The sequence below is a fragment of the Ipomoea nil genome, unplaced genomic scaffold, assembly GCF_001879475.1.
Source record: "Ipomoea nil cultivar Tokyo-kokei standard unplaced genomic scaffold, Asagao_1.1 scaffold2921, whole genome shotgun sequence".
In the NCBI taxonomy this organism is placed as follows: domain Eukaryota; kingdom Viridiplantae; phylum Streptophyta; class Magnoliopsida; order Solanales; family Convolvulaceae; genus Ipomoea; species Ipomoea nil.
Window position 1 is genome coordinate 3,454,299 of NW_017619349.1, and position 15,731 is coordinate 3,470,029.

Below are 15,731 nucleotides of genomic sequence, written 5' to 3' on the forward strand. Positions count from 1 at the left end.
AATCTTAAGTTTCCCAAATGTTCGGTCGGGTCCGGGTGTGAAGGGCCCTTAGGATTTGGGGTTCAGCCTTTTAAAAGAATGATTAAAAGAAAAGAAAAAAAAAAAAGATAAAAATACCAATGCAAATCTCAAGACGGTAAAAACTAACAAACAAACAAACAACAAGATTTATTTCAACACTCTGACATGGAGAAATGGCCGGAACACACATTCGCCTGGAAAATACTTGATGTACTCCCACTTTATACTCCCAACTTATACTCACTCTCACATGTTCTTGATGTAGACACTTTTCTGTGGACCCACATGTTGAAAATAACCAATCCTGGTTTGCCACCTCAGGGAGTACAAATGAGGGAGTAGAATTTGAGAGTACATGTAGTAGAACTCCATTCGCCTTCTTCGCCAGTGGGAAATTCATAGCATGCATGCAGTCAGTGGTTGGAGACCACATCCCTGTTGAAATCATAATGGCAATGGGAGACTTAAGTTAGGCCCCCATTAGACATGAAATTAATTAATAAATCATCAAAATTAATTTTAAGGAACATGATTAATTGTTATACCATAGATCGACATGTGAACCTGGTCTAAAAATTATGTGTCTGGCAATCAACACATTTTGTATATGTAGTTAACAAATTTTGTACATGTAAACAAATTTGAAGGCTCATAACATAATAACTACATACACATAATGTTGGTTAAAATGTAATGTATGTGTTGCAATTAACATATGCATATAGTTAACAATAACATGTAATATGTCTGCAGTTAACATATTCAATACTTGTACCTTACAAATATAGAAATGGTTATTAACTATATATGTGTCACCTGTAGGTACAAGATCTAAAGGTTATTTTTAGAGGAGAGTGTACAACATAATGCAAGATAAACCCTAGCACTGCTTGAAATTATGGAATTTCCGACCACCTGATCTTAAATCAAATCGAAAGCATTGTTCCGACCACTTTTGGTATCCGGAAAAACCTTTATTGCTATTTCCGACCACTTTTTGCTTTCGACTTGATTTAAGATCACTTTCAAGTGGTCGGAAATTCCATAATGTCCAGTAGTGCCTGTTTCATGGTATAATTTTGGGAATACAATATGATGGAGTGGGTTAGTGAACTTACTGACGATAAGGAGGATAGATAGAGAGCTGAAATATTGGTAATCCAGCACTTGTTGCACTTCGCTGCCTGTGTATTTCTAGAGCAGACTGTGTTGCACTGTCGTTAGTACAATACAATTCCATTAATATAAGACTGTCTATGTGACCAAAGGCAGGTGGAACAGCATCGAGTTGAGTGCAATTCCTGAGGAAGAGATATTTTAATACTGGAAAACTGTCTTTTGAAGCTGTCCATGATACTATATCAACCCTCTGGATGCGCAGATATTGCAGCTGTCTAAAAACGGCGTCGTTCCTTACATGGCATATATCCCCTCTAAATGCATTCTCCTCCAGCTTTAGCACCTCAAGCTCATATAGTAACGCCAATATATTGAAGTCCATCCAGTCAAATGCGGTGTTGGACAAGGTCATCTTCCTTAGCCTGCGTGGGAACTTCCCAGCCTCGGGGAAGCTCCGCAATTTGTTGCCTTGCAAAGCATCGTGTATGAGCTTAAGGTTTTCGAGGCGGTCGAGTTTTTTAATATTGTCGAACAAACAAATCCCGCCCTTGTTCTCCATCAGCTCTACTAAGTTCCCTCGGATTCCCAGCTTTTGAAGATCAGGGGTCATGTCCAGAATTTCACTTGTGCAGCTTGAAGGTGAGATGGTGGAAAGAGTCTTTATTTCTGTGCTTCCCAAGCTGCTGCTATTGTTATTATTATTCTTGCTGGTGTTTGGAGGGAGGGGCAGCTGCATGGATGTGTTGGTGTGCACATGCCTTAGTTTACGCATACTCCATATCTCTGCCTTCACATCAAGACTATTTTGTGTGGTGTTGAACACGAGTGTTTGCATGTTATGGAATTTGCTAAAGCTTTTGGGGAGGATTTTGAGTTCAGTTGACACCGCTACGAATCTCAAATGGAAGAGATCATAGAATTGCTTAGGCAGCACTTTGAACTTGAGGTTTTCAACATCCATCACTCTAAGAAGAGGGAAAGATTTTGGAATGACTTGCAGGCACTCGTTGGGGATTTCTACTTCTTTGGAGCAAGAAGATAAGAAAGAGCGAACATGATCACCAGATGACTTGCCCCCCGATTTCAAGAACTCCATAATTGAAGAGTTGACACAGAGACGATGGGTGTTTTTGTCTATAATTACCTCGCCCCATTTAGCTCCATCCATTATTTCGCGAAACAGATTCTGACGGGCTGCTTCAGTTTTGCAAAACTCGTGCAATGTGTCATGAATGCGGCATGTTTTGATTTGACTATCGGCTCTTCTCTTCAAAACCATCAAGAGGTTCCTATCAATGAGATCTTCCAAATATTTCTCAGCTGTACGCTCTAAGTCCGAGGTGTATCCACCCTCCTTTACAGGAATGAATGCTTCAGCTATCCACAAACGAATCAATTTCCAGGCATCAATCTCATGTCCAATAGGAAAAACACCAAGGTATAGAAGCAGTCTTTCAAGTGGACAGGTAAGTGATCATAACTCAATTTTACAAGTTCATAGTAGCTTTGGTTTTCTTGATTACCTATCACTGGGAAGGGATCTTCTGCTACTTTTTTCCACTCATTAGCTGTGCTATTTTTATCTAGGACACCAGCAATTACCACTATAGCAAGTGGTAATCCTTTGCATTTTATTGCTATGCACATACCAGGAGTCTCTAAGAAAGAAGGGCATCTCTCTTTACGAAAAACTTTTTTAGCCAGCAGCTCCCAACTTTCATTATTTGTCAAAAATTTTAGTTGGTGAGGTTTACCATCAGAATCAATATGAGAAGCCACTTTTTCGTGCCGAGTGGTGACCAATACTCTACTGCCTTTCTTATTGTTGGAAAAAGCAATCTTCAAGCAGTCCCAATCTTTCACCGTCCATACATCGTCCATTACAATAAAATACTTGTTGTCCCCAAGAAACTCTTGTATTTTTTCAGATAAAGTCTCATCAGTCATATCATGAAACTTTTTAGTTTCTTTGGTGAAGTTACTCAGAATGTCCAAAAATATCAACCTTCGGTTAAAGGTTCTCGAGACATAAACCCAAATGCAAGTGAAAAAATCATGCTGAAGATCACGATCCTTATACACCATTTTAGTCAATGTGGTTTTGCCTAAGCCTGCCATCCCTTTGATTGAAATGAATGTCAAATTGTCCGATCCATTTATGAGACGGTTTTTTATAACTCTTGCCTCTTCTGCAAAGCCCACCACATCTTCTTCTTCTACCACAGGAGCCTTTTAACAATTAAAAAAAAAAAAGATTATAAAACACTAATAAGTGTATAGTGTAAGGGAGAGTTTTGAAAATGATTTATCAGCTAAAATTTCACCTCATGTCCAAAAAAAAAAAGCCTGCTTGAGTTTTTTTTTTTTTTTTTTTTTTAGGGAAACTAAGGTTGGTCATGTTGATAGGTTATGTGTTGAGATTGGTTTTGAGGGTTGATTTTTTTTTTTTTTTTTGTTGACAATGTGGGTTTGAGGGTTGATTTTTTTTTTTTTTTTTTTTTTTTTTTGTCACTCAAGCCTAGAACGATGTCCTTTGCCTATTTGGGGGGAGGAGGGAGGTTAAAGTTGCTTTGTTTTGTATGGGACTTGATAAATCTCTCGGGCTTGATGGTATGAACTTTGATTTTATTTTTTTTCCAGAACTTTTGGGAGACGATTGGTTTCGAATGTTACTGCTTTTGTCCTGATATGTCTTAATGAGGCATATTTTCCTAGTAACCTTAATGATGTTAATATCCTTCTAATCCCTAAAAGGCAAGTTCATGAGTCTGTGGTTGATTTGAGAACTATTACCCTATGCAATGTAGTCTATAAAATAATGGCAAAGATGTGGTTAACTATATGCAACCTTTGCTTAAGGGGATCATTTTTGAGTCCCAAAGTGTTTTCATCCTTGACATGTTTGCCTCTGAAGTTGGATAGATTTTGAGGGGAAAAAAAAACAATTAGGCTAGGTTGGGTGGGCAACTTTAATGTTGGATATAGCTAAAGCTTACGATCGGATAGAATGAACTTTCTTAAAAAGGATGTTGCAAGGGCTAGGTTCCGTGTCTAGGTGGGTTGATATTATTATGTTGTGTGTTTCTTCGGTTAGATATAAGGTCTAGGTTAATGGTGGATCCAAAGAGCCTATCATCCCTTCGCGTCAACTTAGACAAGGAGATCTATTTTCATCATATCTCATTACTATTTGTGTTGAAGGTCTTTCTCTCCTCCTTCAAGACACCTAGTCTAAGGTTCCGTTCAATTCATGGTTACAGGGTTGCTCGTGGGGCCCTGATTATCTCACATTTTTTCTTTGTTGATAACAACCTTCTCTTTTTCAAAGCTAACTTGCAGGAGGCCACAAAGATAAAACGGTGCAAACTTACGAGGACCTCTCAGGACAGTCTATCAATTTTCACAAATCTAGTGTTACTTTAGTCGTAACAAACGAATGACATTAGATCAGAGAGTTGGTGGTAGATATTTTGGGGATCTCCTAGCTAGGCCAACGACTTTGGGAAATATTTAAGGCTCCCCTCCTTTATGGGACGCTATAAAAAATGATCTTCTCTTATATTGAGTAGAAAATTAGACACCAATTTGACTCCTAGAATAAAAGGCTCCTTTCATGGACAAGTAAGAAAATTCTTCTAAAAAGTGTGACATAAGCTATACCTAGTCTTTTTTTGCTCCCTAAGACTTCTTGTGAGTCCCTTGAAAGGCTGATGAACGTATATTGGTGGGGTGGTGGAGGTGGTACTAGGGGCATCCTGCTTGCTTGGGATCATATAAGTGTCCCAAAACGTTTCAATGGCCTTAGTTAAAAAACATATGCATGTTTTTTTTTTTTTTTGAGGATAAAATATGCATGTTTTTAATTTGATTTTTCTAGGCAAGCAAGTTGGGGGTTTTTGACTAACCCTTACACTATAGTGGCTCGTCGTTACTTCCCGTTGGATGCTTTCTTGAAGGCAAAGTTGGGGCAGAATATGAGTTATCTTTAGAAAAGTATATTCACACATTACTTTAGTCATATTATATAACTTATATTGAATATAATATCAGGAACCATTGGCTCCTTAATAAAAGAACCTGACTCTTCACTTTTTTCACCGATGTGAGAAAAGTAGAAACACAAAGGGGAGCTGGTTTCACAGTTAATTTTACCAAACATGTTTTTACAAACTACTAATACAATTTGTTGGTCACGGATTGTTTACATTTTAAGAAGGGGATACCCTACTACTAACTAAGGCTCGAACCTATCACCTCCCACATAGGGGAGCAACGATCCTACAAAGTCCTTGGTATAACGATCCTTGTTTAACAAGACCTACAAAATACTTTATTATGGTAAATAAGATTTTAAAGTACGTTTGACAAAAAGCTCTTCAATTTTAAAACTAGTGTTTTATCCAATGCATTTTCTTTTTTATTATTTTTTAATCTATTATTCAAATTTATAATAATATAATTTTTTTTCATCTTACCACAAGGTAAAAGAATTAATTTCACTTTTGGTCCCACGACTTTTGAGTTCTTATCACTTTTGGTGTATAATTTTTAATTTTTTTAATTTGGTGCTTAACTTTGTTATTTTTATCAGTTTTGGTCATTCAACCAAATTGACGGTAAAATATTTCCGGATTTTATATTTTAGGGGCAATATCGCCATCCCATGGAAAGATCTTCAATATTTAAACAAAAGAAAAATCATATTAAGAGGAAAAGAAGAGTTTGTCAATCGTCGAAACTATAAATCCCATAGATCTATCTGGTTTCTGCCCGTCTTTCCCATTATTCTCATCGATCAAACACCTATAGATATGATTTTACAGTGATTTTGTTTAGATATTGAAGATGTTTCCTTGGGATGACGATTTTACTCCTAAAAATATAAAATCCAGCAACATTTCACTGTCAATTTGACCGAAAGGACCAAAACTGATAAAAATAACAAAATTAGACACTAAAAATAAAAAAATTTAAAGTTGTGCACCAAAAATGATAGAACATCAAAAGTCGTGGTACCAAAAGTGAAATTAATTCCAAGGTAAAACACTAATTACTCTAAAAAAAAAAAAAAAAAAAAGCATGTAGAGTAGGAGTGTAGGAGGGAGTAATAGCTGAAACTAACGTACCATCCTGGGTAGAGTAGGTTGACCATCTCTATTGGGATTATGTATGAGTTCCTGAATAGCTTGAGCGTTGTCTTGCCGGATTTTGGCAACCCTTTTTTTGATGGCTTGGATCTCTTTAGCAAGCCCATTAACCTTGGCGTAGTAAACCGGTGCTTCCAACTTCCTCATCACTATCCCTTTATCTTTATGCTTCCTTTTCTCCACAGTGTACTTACTGATGGCGTCCTCGGCGTCGGTTTTCAAGTTCCGCATATTCTCCACGGCGTCTTTTAGGACGTCGTTGTCGTTGGCGCCTTCGTTCTTCGACGCTTGCTTCAGTATGGCGCCGAACGTTTTGAGGTCGGTGAGGAGTTCCTCGATTTCGCCCTTTATTCCCACCGTTAACGACGCGTTTTCCTCAACGAAATGAACTAGCTGGGTTGCCAGATCCCCAACTACGGCATCTACAATGGCCGCCATAGCTCAGCTCAGATCCCGGCCGGCCGGAGTATTATTCAACGATCCGAGGAGGTTGAGTGTGTAATATAATGTGAACTTCTCTTAGCTGGAAAACCTCTATTTATTACACCCACTTGTTTTTTAATTTATTCTTTTCGAGTTAATATTAAATTTAGTCATTGATCATACTGATCAGTTTAGTTCCAAATCACTTACAGGGCGTTTGGGTAGAGGGATTTTAAATTTCCTTCCCATTTAATTCCCACCTAATTCCAAAAGCCATTAAATTTCGTAATTTGGTTGGAGGGATTTCAATTCCCCCATTTTCATGGAATTAAAATCTCATGTCCCCCATGGGATTTTAATTTCTGGGAAAAAAAAGTTAGTGATGAGTCAAAATTACCCATTCCTTTTTTAACCTAAAATTAATGTCTAACAACAATAATGGACATTTTTTACTTTATACTACTTATTCCCTTTCAATTCCTATGTATACCAAACATTGAAATTGAAATTCCCAGTAATTCTATTCCTGTCAACCAAACACTAGAATTTAAATTCCCACTTTATTCCCACTAATTCAACTCCCATGGAATTACAATTCCTTTCCCACATAATTCCCCCCTCCAACCAAACGCCCTGTTATTGTCCTTAATTAGGTCACCAGCGTGGCTTAATTTGAGTTAAGATAGCTTAGTTTTACATTTATTAACACACAATTTAGTTGTTGACTATAGTGGTTTAACTCAAATTAGTCTTTGACTATTGTGATTTTGGTCTTGTTTGGTAAATAGCTGTTAGTTGTTAGCTGATTGTGTTAATTAGAGGGCATAACTAGTTGATAACATTAGCTGCTGTAGAAAAGTGTTTGGTAAATTAGCTGTTAGCTGATAGTTGTTTGGTATAATTTCTTTTCTAAAAAAGTTAATTGGAAAAGTTGTTTGGAGTAGCTTTTTGAATTTTAGCATTTTGGAGTTGCAAAAAGTTAATTAACCAAACACTTATATTAATATTTTAACTAAATCAAACAATTAATAGTGATCAAAAATGTCAAAATTGTCAAACATAACCTTTATTTAATTTAGTATTCGACTATAATGATTTTTTTTACTTAACCTTTAATTCTAATCGTGGAGGACTGAATTGAATAAAACATCAAAAGTCAAAAATATAATTAAACACAAAAAGTATTTATAACAAAATCGAAAAAAATCCATCTAGGATTAAATTAATATAAACTCTATTCTTTCTTTTTAGAAAGACTTCAAATTGTATGGTCACCTCGATTTATTAGAGCAAGTTGTTCTGGATTCTTTTAGGACGACGACTTCAAATTTTATGGTCAACTAAATTATTGGAGCAGGTCATTCTTTAATCTATTTTTTTTCTTTACTTTTTATTTTACATCATTGCGAGGGGGCCCGGCTGGCCTCCTGCTCCCATTGACAACCGCGTTGTCTCCCTGTCAGCAAATTATATTGTAGATTATAATTTACATTTAATGTAAATCATTGATAAATATTCATTTTAAGTATACAATATATTTAATTTTAATATATTAAAAATTAAATTTTAATATTCTAAAAATGAAATTTATGTTAGTAGTGCACCTAACATAAATTTTTTTTTCTCCTTTTCCGGTGAACTTTTTTTACTCAAATTTCGGTGAAAAATTGACGAAAAGTTTACCGGAAGGACTATTTTTGCTAAGAAAATAATAGTTGTGGACTAATTCTGCAAATTTCAAAAGTCGTGGATTAAAGTTGTTAGTGACACTATAGTTATGAGACCAAAACTGCAAAAAACTCATGAGAAAAAATATAATACTTATTAGAAAAAATGTAATATTATGTAAAATTTGACTCGTCATACCGATAAAAATCGTTGAGAGAATCACATAGAAAATTTTACATTTGATTAAAAAAATTATTTGTAATAATTGAACATTAAAACGTGGAAATTAATTAAATAGTTTGTGTAGACACGCAAAAATTTGACAACACTGAATGTATCAATAATATTGGGTCATATCTTAATTTTCTATTTTTTATTTTTGAAACAAGAGGGGAAACCCCAATAATATTGGCTAATTTACGAACCGACGTCCTATAGTTTCTAATTTTTTTTTTCGTTAGTTAAAACCGACGTTATATGTATTTATAAAAAAAATGAAAATTATTTTAAATTTTTAACGTCGGTTTTGTAAAGAACCGACGTTAAAAAGACGACGTTGTAATACATTTTTGTAGTAGCGTGTTGAAAACCAGTCCTTAATGCGAGACATGTTCTATGTATGTATTGAACTTTTAATATTTATTAAACATGAATTTGTAACATAAAATAGCTGTTTGTTTGTTTTTTTTTTTTTAGAACTACTTAACTCTGTTATAATGTAATATCTGTTCATAGCTATTTCTTCAACCTACTAAAGCACAAAGAGTCAATATTGCCTCACTTGAACTCAAACCTATGACTTCTAACTTAGGAGAGTCACTTCATGCCACTAGACCACAAAGTCATTGGCAAAGAAGTATCAGCAGGATAACATTACTGTGAATATTAAATAGTTTATTTGGCCTGCCTTTTCTTAGCAAGCATATTGTGTTGAGTTCATTTATTGGCATAATAACATGGCATAAATTACAAAATGACCATATATCGTATATCCAAAGCACTTCATCAATAAAGTACTGCTACTGATAAACAAACCAAATGAAGAACAAATTGACAAATAACCAAATAGAGTTGATAAAACAAAAACCTCAATATATAGAAGAGCTATTTAAACTATCATATAATTTATCAGGGAAAGATCCTTAGCTACTCAATAGATGATTTTGACTCTTCAATAATGCAAAATTATTGTTGCAGATGAACACATATACGGCTAATATATATAGATATTCAATATTCACTTCCAAAAGTTGCTTATAAAATCATACAAACTAATTTAATTAATTCCTTAAAAGGCTAAAATAATTGCTCAAACCCACTGACTACTTCATTGGTTTACAGGTCGTGATGCAAAAGAACAACCGTAAGGGTCACGAGTGATCAATTTAAAAGTTTAGCACTAAACTAGACAAAATCCCTATATTGGGAGATCCAGATGATATTAACTCAAAAAGAAAAGGTCGAAAGAAGAGATGGGTTTAAAAGTGTCAGATATTAATAATAAATGTACTATTTAGTCTCACAAGTGGGGTGGTGGCGCAGTTGGCTAGCGCGTAGGTCTCATAGCTTAGAGTAATCCTGAGGTCGAGAGTTCGAGCCTCTCTCACCCCAAAACTTTTTCTTGCCTTAGAGATGCCGAATCCGTGCGTGGCAGGGTTTTTTTTCAAATTGATTTTGCACTAATGAAAATTTGAACACAAATGATGAGCATATCAGTAATTCAGTATTGTTGTTAACTACGTAGTATTATGTAATTTAGTCATTTATTTTCAAATATAGATAATATAGTCATCAATTACTTGATCATGTTGTAAATTTAGTCTTTTAATTATAATGAATTAAATAGTCAATTTAGTCTCTGTTTTTTCCATTTTTTTAAACAACTTTGGTGATAATTGTGGACAAATCTTATCTGTCCATCTAGTATAATCAAAGATTAAAATTAATGAAAAAGATAAAGAAACGCGATAACATTTATGTAATTTTCTGTAATTATAATTATGCATTTAAAAATGTTTGAAATATGCGATGAGTTGATAGACTCCCTTTTTCATTGATTTGGTTCAAAATTATTACTATGCTAATTTGCTTCAAAATTATTACTATGCTAATAAGGCACAAATTCAAAAGTGGAGTATGAAACCAATTTTTCTTTACTTTTTTCTATTATTTTTTTATTTTTTTAATAATTATATTAATAAATTAATAGTTTTAATAATAAATTATTATTAAAAATATTATACAATTAAAAAATACTTTACTTATTTGTTTAAATATATAATAATTTATTAAAAATATTATATATATATATATATATATATATATATATATATATATATATATATATATATATATATATATATATATATATATGTGTGTGTGTGTGTGTGTGTGTGTGTGTGTGTGTGTGTGTGTGTGTGTGTGCGCGCGTGTGCGTGCGTGCGTGCGTGCGCGCGTGCACATGCATCTTTTTACATGTAAATCACTAATAATAATTAATTAATTTTATGCCAATTATCATGTAAAGTGATGACATCTCAGTTATCCATTTAAGTGGATGGTCAAAGGTTTAAACTCCGGTAGTGGGGGCTTAGATTCTTTGGGCTGAAAATGTTTTAGAAAGAAGTATAAAACAGATAGTACCTTGTAAAGAATCATAAGTATTATAACAAATAATAGACGTAGGAAGGTTGTGAGTTCAAGCCTTAGTGGAGACGTTATTAGCTCTTTGTGTTTCAGTATGTTGAGAAAGTATATGAACAGATACTACATTGTAATAGAGCTAGTAGCATTCAAAAAAAAAAACAAATAATAATTAATTTTATCAATTTTTTTTTATTTATTTACAAATTGTTAAAACAATTCATTACTCAAAATCATTAACCTAATTTGTTAATCGCTGCCTGCCAACCTTGCTTATTACCAAATAAGGCCAATATAAATAGCAATATGTGAGTGGTGTTGGAAAAAATAGCTTAAAATGTCATATTAAGTGGCTATTTTGTGGTACAATTATTAGTGGGGTCCACTTTCGATTTGGGTCGGGTCAAAGTGGATTCGGGTTCTTCGTAGTGAGACGAAGAGATTGATATATTGTACGCTCAAAACGGATAATGGGTGAATGAGATATTGATTCTCAAAGTAGACCCATTGAGTTGGAAAAATGAAGGGAAAAGTGAGCTTTGTCCCACATTGGTTTGGAAAGAGGATTTGCCCCCCTTATATACAAGAGCTCTTTTGAAGCTTGTAGAATTGTATAGCATAGAGGCTCTCTCTCGCGCGCGCGCGGGGACAGGGGGGGGTGCAAATCAAATTCCAACTAGACGAGATTGAAAAAGGCTTGATTCAAGCCCGAGCTCGTGTACGCCGAACTTCGGTATCATTTTCCAACCGACCGATATAGTCACTTGATTCGGCCGAAACCGAGAGCACCACTCTCGTGCCATATGCCAAACTTCGGTATCATTTTCCAACCGACCGATATAGTCACTTGATTCGGCCGAAACCGAGAGCACCATTCTCGTGCCATATGCCAAACTTCGGTATCATTTTCCAACCGACCGATATAGTCACTTGATTCGGCCGAAACCGAGAGCACGAGAGGTTGTGGTGCACTGAGAGCACAACTCTCGTGCAACGGTGACCACGAGAGGTGCACTCTCGGGTTGCACCATAACTCCAGTTTTAAATTTTGAATTTAATTCTGTTAATGGATTTGCTGTTTCAGATGTTACACAACGTGTACTTAATGCCAACTAAATGCTATTTAGTTCTCCAATTCCTATATAAAAAAGGGTAGTAGGAGCAAGTGATTTAACAATTGAAGTAGTGAAGAACTACGGACTTGGAACAACACACACAACACAGAAACTTTTGGTTTTTCAGCTTCAAAACTCTGCTCCTACTCCCTTCTTGTAGCTGTGTTCGTCCCATGCTCTAGTTCGCCGGGTTCGTTCGTTTGGGTGCTCAAACGTCGAATCGTTCTACGTTTTATCCTGGGAAACATAGGCCACAACGCTTCTAGCACTTTTGAGAGGTGGCAAATAAGGTTTTAAGGAAAGACAAGCGTTTTGCCTAACTCGTACTGATCTTTCTTCTTCTCCTTCTTTCGGTTTTGGATTATGCTTTTAAGCAAAAATCCGTTCTCCATCTTTTGATATATTTGTTGGATTGGTCCTATAATCTGAGAATTATTTGTTCCAATTTTTGGTTAATATATATTGGTATATCTCTTTCGTAGATATATATGTATATATAACATTTGGGTCCGTTTTATATATATTTGTGTGTATATATATATTTCAGATAAATATCCAATAATATTTTATATACTTGTGTGTGTATATATAAATATTATTTTTGGGATATTAAATTGATTGTGGTTCATTATCACCAACAAGTGGCATCTATTTTAATTAACATAGAAAAAGTAATTTGCAATCACAATAACAACTAAATAGCGATGCAGCATAGAGTGCATAGATGTTTTGTCGTTCTCTCGAGATTAAAGGTTGTGGCACACAATATTCAATAACAAATAACTAGGCACTAATTTTAGATTTGTAGTTATACTGAAAATGTGTGCATCATGTATATATTAGATTGAAAAATTAATAATAAAGGATTTAAAGTTCCATATGTATCTTTTGTCTTGTATCTATCTTATTGTATATGATATAGCTATTGCATTCCTATTATGAATATGATATGAAGTGTAACGATTTATGTGAGCATACCTTTCAATTTACAACACATTTACAACAAAATTAAATTAATTATACTTTTTACTAAGTATAGGTGTCTAAGGCTATTCGCTTCTTTACAATTTTCTTTCACTTTTAAAATGACATATCACTAAATTTGTAATTATTCACTATTTACCCTCCATCCATGCAATTATATCGTATCTTAAAAAAATTGTCTTATAATCACATCACCTTGTAAAAGGTTATTAATATATATATATATATATATATATATATAGTTGATACCATTTTAGGTCCTCCAAGTAGTGATTTTGTCACGTTTAGTCTTAAACTTTCAAATTAATCATCTGTGGTCTTTTGACTTTTAAATTTAACCATTCGTGGTTCAAGTTAACCACCCATGGTCCTTCAAGTTTTGAAATTTAACCAGCCCTAGTCCTCTTGAAAGGACCCTGGTTGGTTAAAATTTAATAGTTGAAGGACCATGGGTGGTTATCTTGAACCACAAATGATTAAATTTGAAAGTCAAAAGACCACAGATAGTCAATTTGAAAGCTTAGGACTAAACGTGACAAAATCATTATACTCGGAGGAATCCATGTGGTATTATCTCTCGCGGCAATTTATATCCTACACCACGGCGCGCGTTGCACTATGCGCCCAGATGCAAAACGACGTCGTTTTAATTTTCTTTTTTTTTTTTTGAAATTTCCCGCCCCAGTGAATGGCAGTAGTTTTTTATTTAAAAAAAAACTCGCTGTTCAAGAATGTACATAATGTTATACTAGAATACACATAATGTTATACATGAATGTACATAATTATATAACAAAATATACATACTCTTTTTAAAAGATAATACACATAATCTAACATAATACATAATAAACATAAACTTTTAACATAATACACATCAACTCTTAACATAATACACACAAATTTTCTGATTCGGATATACATAATTGTATAAAAAAATGTACATAATTGTATAAAAAATACACATAACTGTATGAACCAATATACATAACGTTGTGAACAAATACACATAACGTTGTGAACAAATACACATAATCTCAGCAACTTCCTACCGCGCCTCCTAACACTATCCCAAAACGACGTTGTTTTGGGAGGCGCGCGACGCACAGTGCTATGTGCGCCGTGGTGTAGGATATAACGATTGATCTCTCGCTCTATATATATATATATATATATAGGTTAAGAACTTAAGATGGGCCTTTGCAATTCTGACCATCAGAATTTTAGAGGCCCAATACATGCCAAAAAATAAAAAATAAAAAATTGTTAGGTCAGTTTGGTATCAATTGCCAATTGCCAATTGCCTAATTAAATTTTTTTATTTTTATTTTGTGTGTGTCGGCTAAATTGCGAATAATCTGACCACAATTGTTGACCGCTTAAGCCGCGGAATAATTCTAGCCACTCATCCTAACCGACATGCCAGCACTGCGTTATTTTTACGTTTCCTTTATCTGAAACGCGTCTCTGACCTATAAATGCCCCGACCCTTCCCCTCTTTCATCTCGTTCTGATCTCAATATCTGTTTTGTAGTCTCTCAAACCTTTCCATGGGGTTTCGGATAGCTGTTTCAGATTCGTAGTGATCGGTTTGATTAATTCGTGTTTTGTTATCCTATGATGCTTGATTTTCTGGAAATTTTGGTTTCTCTCTTGATCGGTTGCCAAAGAAGTCTGTTTCAAGTTACTCATCTTCGTCTGTATGTCTTGTCATGTTGATGTAACTCAGATCGTGGATTTGAAGTCAAGTGCAACTGTGCAAGGCTTCGGATCGGTTTGATCGATACGTGTTTAATTATCCTATGCTTGATTTTGTGGAAATTTCGCGTTTATATTGATCGGTTGCTTAAGATTTCTGTTTCCGATTATTTATTGCCGGTATGTCTGTCATGACTTGATGTAGTTTGGATCGTGGATTGGATTTGGATTTCAGCCTGCTGCTTTCGGATGTCTTTTTGTTGAACGACATGGATCGATTTGATAATACGTGTTTGGTTATCTTATGCGTGGTTCTCTATGAATTTTGGTTTATCGGTTGCTGAAGATGTCTATTTGTAGTTACTTATGCTCGTCTGTATGTCTTGTCATGTTGATGTAGCTCAGATCGTGGATTTGAATTCAAGTGCAAGGCTTCGGATTTGTTCTAGTTCAACCAAAACTATCGGTTTGATCGATACGTGACTAGTTATCCTATGCTTGATTTGTGGAGATTTCGTGTTCGGTTGCTTAAGATTTCCGTTTCTGATTATTTATTGTTGGTATGTCTATCATGACTTAATGTAGTTTGGATCGTGGATTCGATTTCAACCTGCTGCTTTCGGATGTCTTTTGGTTGAGCGACGTGGATCGGTTTGATAATACTGTTTGGTTATCTTATGCGTGGTTCTCTATGAATTTTGGTTTTATGTCTTTGATCGGTTACCCAGGATGTCTATTTAGTTACTTATGCTTGTCTGTATATCTTGTTATGTTGATGTAGCTCAGATCGTGGATTGATATGAAGGTCAAGGCTCCCGAATAGATCGGTTTATCTTATGCTTAGTTTTTTGGAACTTTTGCATTTATATTGATTTGTTGCTTTTGATTTCTCTTTTCGAATATGTATTGTTGC

General features: G+C 34.6%; 2 protein-coding genes, 1 long non-coding RNA gene and 1 other non-coding gene across 4 annotated transcripts; 1 reads left to right on the top strand and 3 right to left on the bottom strand.

The window, feature by feature from the left end:
- Positions 1-10: 10 nt before the first annotated feature.
- Positions 11-2,536, bottom strand: LOC109161066 (putative late blight resistance protein homolog R1A-3). The gene is made up of 2 exons (XM_019309377.1): positions 1,140-2,536; positions 11-456 (listed from the first exon to the last, which is right to left on the bottom strand). Exons 1-2 carry the CDS (start codon positions 2,417-2,419, stop codon positions 435-437), a joined length of 1,302 nt encoding a protein of 433 aa, XP_019164922.1. The 5' UTR covers positions 2,420-2,536; the 3' UTR covers positions 11-434.
- Positions 2,448-6,767, bottom strand: LOC109161063 (putative disease resistance protein At1g50180). The gene is made up of 2 exons (XM_019309375.1): positions 6,267-6,767; positions 2,448-3,369 (listed from the first exon to the last, which is right to left on the bottom strand). The coding sequence occupies exons 1-2, from the start codon at positions 6,723-6,725 to the stop codon at positions 2,533-2,535; spliced, it is 1,296 nt and encodes a 431-aa protein (XP_019164920.1). The 5' UTR covers positions 6,726-6,767; the 3' UTR covers positions 2,448-2,532.
- Positions 6,768-9,905: 3,138 nt separating this feature from the next.
- Positions 9,906-9,989, top strand: TRNAM-CAU. The gene is given in 2 exon segments: positions 9,906-9,943; positions 9,954-9,989. It is a non-coding gene; the product is annotated as a tRNA-Met (tRNA).
- A 4,946-nt stretch (positions 9,990-14,935) lies between these two features.
- LOC109160904 lies at positions 14,936-15,518 on the bottom strand. The gene is made up of 2 exons (XR_002050830.1): positions 15,429-15,518; positions 14,936-15,057 (listed from the first exon to the last, which is right to left on the bottom strand). It is a non-coding gene; the product is annotated as an uncharacterized LOC109160904 (long non-coding RNA).
- Between the last annotated feature and the right edge of the window lie 213 nt (positions 15,519-15,731).